Here is a 10,357-nt window from a genome sequence, read left to right as displayed (position 1 = left end):
AATATGAAAACATAGTTTATTGTAACGAGCAAAAACGCATTGCAGTCAAAGAGGTTGGACATCAATGTTTTTATCAACTCTGTCCGAAACATTACTAGGATACATTCAGCTGCGGAAAACAAATTAATGATCGAAATAAGGTGTTAATCTAAGACAGCACGTCTCAAACAAGGTTAACATCAAATCATTATCCTCGGAAATCAGCTTTCTAACTTTCGTCGGCAAGGAGTAATATTTTCCATGGCTAGAAACACTACTCTTATTGATCAACATGTTCAACGGATTGATGGCTGAAGAAATGACAATCAACGCCATTTGCATCAGCGTTCATCATCATTCTATGGTGGGTTGGAAAGGACAAGCAAGCGAAATATTATTGTGTGTGAACGAATCATCATCGCGTGAGAACGCATGGGAACGCAATGATCACGTATCTATCATGTAATTCCCGAAGGTTGAATTCGGAAGTTCTTTAGAAAGAAATCTACGATACATCCACGATGTACTGTATTTTGATAATGTTTCTTTAACCTGTACTGTCAGGATTTGAAACAGCCTTTTAATAATGTTCCCACAAAACAACGTTTAATTTGAGGGAAAATCAGGGAATCAGATAAATCTGCAACGGCAATTTATCATTTGTATAAAATCTGCAAATGTGTTTGAATCATTACTGATTTGTATTTTTGTAATGCTTATTTATTTGTAATACTTATTCATATTTTTTTAAATGCTTATTTGTATTTTTGTAATGCTTATTTGTGTGTCTATACATTAATTTCATGTTAACATCGATATTAGCTGTATCTTGCGCGTTAATGCATTATGTATTCTGAAATGAGAATTATGTTAGAGAGAAGAGTGTACGATTTTGCATTTGAAGTTTGCGGAATGAAATGATATCAGTAAGGATGAGTACCCGAACTTCTATGAAAATGTTTGAATGTTTGCATTGAATGTTTCGACATTATATTTGAGGCGTGGGTAATGTATTAATTACGCCTTCATACAACACCTACGCCAAGTGAAGCTCGAACGCTAGAAAGGGATAGCAACGGTCAGAGAACACTATGGTAAACACAAAGTTATTTTTAATTGGGAGGTTATGCGCTCCCATTAGTGATATAAATACGTTCCAACGCAATAATAAATCGTTCGCATGTAACATTATTGTGTTAATAACATTCCGTTTGCATGCAATACTATTTTTTTACGCAATAGCATTGCGTTCCGACAAAGTGATATTATGTTCGCACGCAACAATTTCATTTTGATTAACATTACGTCCGTTTCCAGCCACCGTACTATTCTAAAAGGTCTGATGATAATAAACAGTTTATTTTTTAAGGACGTCCTCTCGAATGCGCGATGCATGTGCGAAGTGTTTTTGTGTGTTTTGTTCATGTTTGTCTCCTAGTGATAGCACGAATTAAGCTGATGTCGACTCAAAGGGGGTATAAGCTTGTTTCACATAGATAATATACACTTGATACATTATAGACAAACCAATTGTAAGACTTTAAAAGGTTATCTGACTATTTATACAGTATAAGTCACAATCTAGTTGATTCATCCTTTTTGAAATTGTCCAATTTTGCAGCAACTGACGGGACTGCATTAGTTGTGTCTTCAATCGCAGGGGGAACATAAACCTTGTATGCAATCGTGGCAAATATGACGCCCATAAGTTTAATTGCTGCAAACCACACCATCAGACGAATACCCAGATCGGACTTCCGGTACGTCCAACAGGATCCGGTCTTTCCACAGCTTTCCTGCCACACGGAGCATGCGCTGTCTATTATGGCTCCTAGCAAAATAGGACCAGGCGTTGTACCTGTGAACGTTCATTAAAAGGTCTGATATACTGCAACAAAACTATTTGATCATAATTCATTTCGTTTTAGGTTTGAAGAAGTGCACGAAACAGTCAATATACTTTATATATTTTTTCATGTTACGTTTCAGTTAGGCTTGAATTTTAAGAACACTGTTTGGATTTTCTAATATTACAAATCTTCAGGGTATGTAAAACTCGATGGATTTTGATTATCTCTAAAATCCTAGGGTTGGTAAATTTATCTGATATAATCCTGGACATACGTATACAAACAACCATGAGCTATCTATTAGTCTGTGGAAACTACACTGAAAATAAGAACTATTTATCAAGAGCTCCAAGACAATGCACAAAATGTCTGTAAAATGGCGCCACATACCACATACATACGGTACATTATTCGGTCATTGGATAAATTACCTAACAATCTAACAACCAACAGCTCCACCCCTATGGCGAGAGATCTCTGTTTCGGTGGAACGCATCTGAAAACAAAACAAAGTCAGTGAAATATGACACAAACACCGACAAAGTTTGAAATTTTGTGTAAATTATTCTTGATATGGTTGATCCGATTTGAAACGAGTCTTTCACTCTATATGCAACAAAGTTCAGCTAAACACTGTTGCTGTTATTATTAATTGATATGATATACAATATGATTTAAAGTTATGAATTGCGTCATTGTCAAAACGCAAAGTGGAATCGACACTTTGTGATAGGACAACTTACCTGAATGTTGCCGTTGTACTTGCAGGCATAGTCATAAATGTAAAGAGCATGTTGAAAAATAACAGTATACAGAATACGTAGAACCAAATACATTGGTCAGCACACGAGCCTCCTACAGCATCAGTGTGTACTTCCACCGACGATAGAGTACTCATCTCTCCCGATATACAGCTACAGTTGAAGTATTCCTGATTGACAAAATAGGATTATATCATTAAGATATTGGCCTATCATATGATCAGCATTCGCTGATAACACATCACGAAATTATGGTTGTATGAAAAATTGCACAGCACAAGCAATATATTTTCAACAATTGTCGTTTATATTTGCAGTTTCTGACATTGAAATATTGAGAATGCCTATTTTGATACCTTTTGAAATTTGCTTGAGTGCGTTGTAAGGTAATTATCAGGACAAACAGAACCACTTTTCACCGCGTATTACCAAACAGTGCCAGAATATCTGAGCATGGCTACAGTATGATAAGTCTGTCATGGGCGTTGGTTAATATACCTTGACGTCACCGTTGATGCTGAACCCCGTACACCCTGCGTGACAGGGCGTAAAGTAGACGGTATGGTTACCATCACAGACAGGTTCGTACCCGGACGTGGCACAGTGACAGTCCTGGTTACAGTTAGCCGATAGGCCTGTATGGGAGCTAAATTGACACCAGCATAAATAAATAAAAGAATATATATTTATTTACATTAACATGTAAGTACATGAAAATTGACAAATTATACTATTTGTCCTCCATTTATATATACATGTAGATAACACTATTCAGAACTATAAAAGATCCGTTTAACATCACCTTTCCTCATTCTTCTTTCTAAGCAAAATACATTTTAGCAGATTCTTAAATAGCGGCCCTATCATTTGCTTACATCGTCTTTATATGACGTCATCCATTGAGCAGATCAATACTTTTTCACATCTAAAACAGTTCTTATCACTGTGAATGTATCTCATTTTAAACATTTCTTCTCCAACAATTTCTGTTTGTAACCCACAAACTATTATGAAATATTAAGAACTAACATACAACTGGAACGACCAGTTATATGTATTTATGATGTACCTAATATACCTCTCATATTTGTAGGTTCCTGTTATTCCAGCTAACGGTTGGCTAGGACAGCTGGCGAGGAACGAAGGAGCAATCAGCATGCATACGAACATACATATAGCACAGTAGCGTATTATTCCTGGAAACTTCCAATCAAATTTCTTCACGAGATATCCACCAAGTAACATTCCGCCACCAGATCCAGGAATGGTGATGAGACCTATTTAGTCACCAAAGAAAATGATTTGATATCTGTAGATGTAAGCTATTACCGATAGCATTAGCATAACCATGAAATGACTGTTGCTGGCCATGATAACGAATGCGAAAACAAAATAATAGTTAACAGAACCATGCAACCAAAGAAGCCAGACTTATGACAGTATTGCTTTAGCGATCCAGAATGACTTTAATTATATGCATTTAAAATAGAAACATCAGTTAATTTAAAAAACCGTTAAATATGCTCCATACTCTGTATACTCAATATGCGACATCATAATTGAATTTTGATATCAGTATGTGATTGTCCCTGGTACCACATAGAAAAGTAGCATAATAATGTGACCATATATTTGCTTTTTTCAATTTTGTCAGAGAATGGAATGAATATCTTACCCATTATTAGACCAGCCTTTGTTAGGTCCACGTGGTAGAATTCCTGCAACAATTTGGCGCCAAAGGTCGCTAAACCACCAATTATAAGGGCCTCCGCTGTTGCGGATAGGCATGTGAAAAGGAAAGCAGGATTCCGAACCTGTCATTGTTCAATGAATTGTAAACAAGTCAATGTAGACAAAATAATAAATACAAGACCGCATCATACAGCTGTTTCGTCCTTCAAAGACTCGGAAGCTTCGGACAAGCATGTGGAATTTCAGAATGGAAATCAATCAAAATGAACCTAAAATGATTACATTATCGAAGGACGGTTGCACTAGAATTGTAATTGCTCAAGGGGTATACTGGGTTTGTAATTATGTTTGAAAGTGTAAATTCATTTCATAAAAGCATTATTTTCGAAATACATCAGGTTTCCAAGCGTGTTGCAAAGCAAGTTCCAAGCAATAATACCTTGTACATGTATATCAGTATTCCTAATATTCTATTAAAAAAATGCCAAAAGAACAAACATATACAAAAGTGAACCAATGCTTACCAATAAATAGACAGATTTTGGGAAGTCCTTCCAAGATTTGCCGAAATTAGGTCTCGTGGTCATTTCATTAGCATTGACGTTGTGGGCTTCAGACCTGCGGAGTTTCTGAAGTTGTTCTTGGCCTGGTAACAAGTCATACATGTTTTCTTAAGATAACTCTTTAAAATACTTCACTGTCATAAAATGTGCTCTTCATTTTTTTTAAGAACCGTCGGTATCATTGATCAATGGATAAAAACCGGAGTCCACAGAAATTTTTAATTGGAAACACAAAACAAATTTTAAAAAAGGAGGGGGGGGGGGGGGCAAAACATATGAACAGAATATAGATTTACATTAATGACTTGACAAAATACAAGAAGAAAGCGATAGGATGTTCCTGAAGTGTTAGCGTCTTCAGCTTCATCGACACCAACCCAAGCCATTTCCACATAATTATAAAAAAAAATCTGGTTATGGCTTATCTTCAAAACGACAAACAGGCATATCAACGAGCAACGAGCGTCTAACTTCATATTGAATTAGGAAATAAAATATTTCCTAATAAATCATGATGTCGCCCATACAACTTCCCATGTGATCTTTAGCAACGAACATCTAGGAATGTGCTGTTAAGTATTTAACAAACCATATAAGCATGTCTCTCACACCAAAGTAGATCTACCTTATGTAAATTATCTTTGAATATGTCTAAGAAATATTACGTATACATACCTGGAAGTTCCTTGGGATATCCGAGGAGTGGGAAACCGATCAACAGGAAAGAAAGGAAGGATACAAGTATCCCAATCCACCACGCCCCCACCCACTGGGGATCAGCCGGAGTGAGAGGGATGCTGTGGAAAGCAGTTAGTATGAGTCATACACACAACCAAAAATAGAGCGCTAAATCAATTATGACAACATGATAATGAAAATAGGCAAAAGCGCAATATCAATTTGACCTCCTTTGTGAAAAAATGTTTATACGGGTTCTCTAAGGTAGGTATTATGCCATTACAGACGTGTGTACAATGACTTACATAATACCTAAACCATTATGTTATATATGAGTGCTCTCAGAGTGGTAACTAAACCATTAGTACTGTGTTACCACGGATATTCTGTTGAATTCAAAAGATAAATGATTTTAGAAATATGTAATATAGATCATATCTCAAACAATACTGGTGAATCAGTAATACGAACATCTCTTGATACTTACGAAGAAATATCTACTTTGTCAGCATCTACGAAATATGATAGTGTCTGTCCTCCGACAATATACCCTACAGCAACACCGACAGCCGCCGAGCTAAATGTACACCCTAGAACAAATCCACACAAAAGCCTTATTATTCTTAATAGCTGAATGGCAAAAACATTAACTAACACTATTGATTCAGCTATGACATTGACATACATGTATGTGGTATTATAAAATCGCAAAACGTATAAGAAACTAATTTATGAATGAAATTATTAGTGAAGTGATATGACTATGAATTGCTTTAGTATTGGCTAAACACATCACTAATCAATATTGATCTATGTATTATTAGATATTCAGAAATCTTTACAAATAAGGTGGGAACAAAATTGTACTGAATACATTGTAGTAAGAGGACAATTTGTATTCCCTTTCATGTGTTTCATTCCATTTTTAGTGTGAATCGCATATTATCTATAAAGGATTTTTTTTTTATTTTGGCAGTTAGGTGCGAGAGCATTTTCCCTTCTAAAGGAACATTCGAATGACAGCTAACATGTACCCCGGTACATTATTTATTCTATCTTGAAGTTCTTAATATCCCGAGACCCGAAAAGCAGCATCGAGGTACTAGAGATAAATTCCCCAATTCTTACCAATAAAGAAAGACGTCAATTTCGGTTTACAGTTGTCATCGATATAGGTGAGCGCGACTGTAAACATGGGGACAGCTCCGATTCCAAGAAACGCTTGACCAACTAAAAAGCACGCGTAATAGCTATTATATCCAGAATTGTTGGAACTTTCATTTCCACAAGCGTCACTGGAAGTGTTGCCATTTTCCGGCATACATAAATTTTGTGTTCCATTGGTTCCCCCTGTAATGTATATTGCAACAGGCTAAGTAAAATATTATTTCAAAAATATAATACTTAAGTCTTTCATTTTTAATGATGTATATAGTACATTGTATGTGTTTGTTAGGAAACGCAGGTGAGCATACGATTCCGTTCGTCCGTTTACGCATTATTAGTAGAGCACAGGTGTCCGTGGTCACATGGTTTTTGATAAAATACTGATTACCTGAGACAGTGTACTGGTACTCGTCTCCTAGGAACTGTGGTAGAGAGAATATAAGACTCCCTATTGACATGAGAAACACTCCTGCTGCCATGATACGCGGTTTGTTCCTCTGGCCCCCATAGTAGCTGATGAAAATGAGTACAACTAATGCACCAAAATCATTAGCACTGGCGATAATGGAGGATCGGGAGCTGGACATCTCGTACCGTTTCTCCAGGGACGGAATGATGACGTTGATAACACCGTTTACGACGAATCCCTCGAAGAAGTTAAACACACACTGCCAAAACACGTGCCATCGGATGCTATTAAACACCTGTAAAACTCTGTGAAAAGTAACAGAAAATTATTTTCTCTTACCTAGTCAGGAATATCCACAATGTTACCCTAGGGTTGAGACAAGATACACCTGTTCTTTGAATGTTTTCAACAATTGTATGACGGCGTGACAAAAATACGCAAAAGCTAAAGTAATACAATGACGTCACTTCAGCAGTGTCTTGCATTGATGTAACGTCAAAATTAGATACATAAGAGGCTAAAAAGCGTAAGAAACTTTTTTTGTAGTTTAATCAAGTTTGCCAATCTCGATGGCTTCTGCACAAAAATAATAAATATTACAAACTATTTAATATACCATAGCCACTTGCCTTGGTCTACATGTCCAGCATCCATATTGATCCTCAATTCTTACTGCCTTCGTAGGTAGTTCACAACGGTCAGCCATTTCGTGTGCCATCCTTCCCTGTAGCGGCTGAAGGATCGAACTCTACGAAACCAAGTAAAGAATTTAATTTATGATAAAAAACAATGTGAAACAATTTACATTTTAACTATTTGTATTGTAATATTTGTGCTTACGCGAGAGGGTTGCATCTACACAAAAGTGAATAAATCAACTGCTCAATCCTAATACATTTCATTAAAACTGCAAAGTCACCATAACATTGATTATTAAGCATGCAGTATGAAATTAATGTGAATAAGAAAATGCCTTTGCTAAACAAATCTTATCTTAATACTAAATTATTATTGCATTGTTACAACATAATTACAATATGATAATCTATTTACAATATGAAACAGTTATATATGAGAGCATTTTACCTCGGCATAATCAGCCATTTTGGTAGTGACGTATCGTTCACAGGTAACTGTAAACAAGGTCCCCTGTCCTGGTGGTACTTGTGAATTACAATCTTAACTGCTTGTTTACAGCGTTTGCGTGATATTGTTATCATCTTTTGTGAAACGAGCTTTAAGTGACAAGATCAGATAAGATAGGTAGAGACACAGCCTTATCTAGTTTTACGATTCCATCTACTTAGTGACTGAAGTGATAATACCGAGCAATAAGGAAATACATGTAAACCGTTTTTCTAGATATCCAGAGTGCATTGCCCTATGAGCACGTTTCAATAACCATTGTTTCTTGCGCTAAATCAAAAGCATGTTTTATGCTCCATGACTGTATTTAAGATATTTGACACTTGACCTTAAAAATGAATAGTGTTTTTTTTATAAGAATATAACGATAAGAACAGGGTTTAATATGTATAATGCAAACAACATACTACATGTACCTGATTCCTGGTTTACTCTTTGTCCTATTTGTGAGTTAACATTTCCATGTTTTTTCTTCTGTTATTGGTGTAATTAATTAATGCAAAGATAGTGCAATTACAATGTATATATATGCATGTGTTTTGGTAGTGAAGGTATCATTTAATATGATATGATTTAAAGCCATTTGCAGGAAATTTATCATAATGTTCTTTAATCCTACCTGTGGTATTTATCGTGAAAATAAACAATTATTTCGGAACTGCTTCAACACAGCATGGATAACCAATATAATTTATAATAAGTAAAATGCAAATCCAATATAACTCGATAAGTGATAGGCACTATGCACAATACAATATATGAGGCAATATACAGTGATAAATGTAACAAACGATAAAACCTATACATATTTCAACAAGCATTAACTAAATAATGAAACGATATGATAATTAACAGACAAACTAAATCACTACTTGATGAGTCATAAACAATTTTTTTCCATCACGATATGTTGAAATATATGATGAATCGTTACCTTATCCGCATGTGGTTACTTGTGTTGTCATTGAAACATGTGTGGCATTGATTAGGTCTATTGATAACGTATTTGCAGTTAAGTCACGGATAGAGCTCACTCGTGTTACAGTAAAATTACGAAGGAATACGTTTATAGAAGAAAATGGTCATGTATACAGTGTTTTACATTAGGATTCAGTAACGAACTAATTGCAGATTTATACAGATATCTTAAAATTTTGTGAGTACTATAAGTGTCCATATAGAAATGATCTTATATCATTAGATTACTCTCATCAAAAGTAAATCTTCAAGATAAGCAGTAGTAATTTCAAGAAATTGGGTGAAAATTGGTGGTCGGGTGGCACAGAGTTAACACACTTGCCTTGTACCTAGGCGCTTTCCTCCCACGGCAAGATCCTCAGTGCGCTTCCATCCGGACCAATACGCATGGTTGTTATTTATGATATGTACTTGTTTACCACTTGTTGTAAAATGATTTTTTTTCATTTTACTTTCAAGAACACGCCTTCTATTTCCTGTATTAAAGAGTATAGCGTTTAATACTTATTTGTCAATTGTTGAAAAATAAATTAAGCTTGGGTTAAAAAAACAAAACAAAAAAACCACTTTCCATCTCCCGTATTAAATAGTAGAGTTTAATATACTGTAGTAGAGTGCAATATCTTTAGGCTGTACTCAATACTCGGTTAATTTGGTTACTTGTTTGTCGCATTCAAATTATATCAGATAGTATTTTAATCAATATATCCTTTAATATCGTTAATCGGTGAATACCACCTTAAAATGAATTCAGTTATATGCAGTATACGTCTAAAACAATAACAAATTGCATCCAACAGCTGTCCTTCTAGGTCTAGTCAGACAGAAAAATTCCTAAACCACTATTTAGTTACCTGTTCATCGTATGATATTTACTAATGGCATTGAAATCTTTTCTTGCAATTTAGTCTCTACTATTACGAATGTTACTCTTTACTATTACTAAAAATTCCTAGAAGCAGGAAACTTGAAGCAGTTGCTTGATGCATAAAATCATATTTCAACTCGCAAAAAAACATGAAGCAGTTGCTTGAATGCATTGATCTCTACAACTAAAATCATATTTCAACATTGAAATCAAATGTGTATTTCATAAAATCAATTAAGAATCACTTTAATTGAAAAGATGATTAA

At 35.2% G+C, this 10,357-nt stretch overlaps 1 protein-coding gene across 4 annotated transcripts; it reads right to left on the bottom strand.

Annotated features, from left to right (window-relative positions):
- On the bottom strand, positions 1-10,284 carry LOC117323740 (solute carrier organic anion transporter family member 4A1-like). Of its 4 annotated transcripts, none has more exons than XM_033879169.1 (13): positions 8,186-10,284; positions 7,729-7,847; positions 7,079-7,404; positions 6,652-6,873; positions 6,011-6,113; positions 5,521-5,642; positions 4,807-4,928; positions 4,266-4,404; positions 3,669-3,867; positions 3,089-3,236; positions 2,573-2,760; positions 2,220-2,325; positions 1-1,837 (listed from the first exon to the last, which is right to left on the bottom strand). In XM_033879169.1, exons 1-13 carry the CDS (start codon positions 8,201-8,203, stop codon positions 1,811-1,813), a joined length of 1,839 nt encoding a protein of 612 aa, XP_033735060.1. In that variant the 5' UTR covers positions 8,204-10,284; the 3' UTR covers positions 1-1,810. The 4 variants fall into 4 exon arrangements, with proteins under 4 accessions (XP_033735060.1, XP_033735057.1, XP_033735059.1 ...); XM_033879166.1 differs by having other exon boundaries at positions 2,261-2,325; XM_033879168.1 differs by having other exon boundaries at positions 1,518-1,837; positions 2,261-2,325; positions 9,180-10,284.
- Between the last annotated feature and the right edge of the window lie 73 nt (positions 10,285-10,357).

Source organism: Pecten maximus, chromosome 3, assembly GCF_902652985.1.
Source record: "Pecten maximus chromosome 3, xPecMax1.1, whole genome shotgun sequence".
NCBI classification, from domain to species: Eukaryota; Metazoa; Mollusca; class Bivalvia; order Pectinida; family Pectinidae; genus Pecten; species Pecten maximus.
Note: the sequence above shows the minus strand (reverse complement) of the source record. Positions and strands in the feature narration are given on the sequence as shown.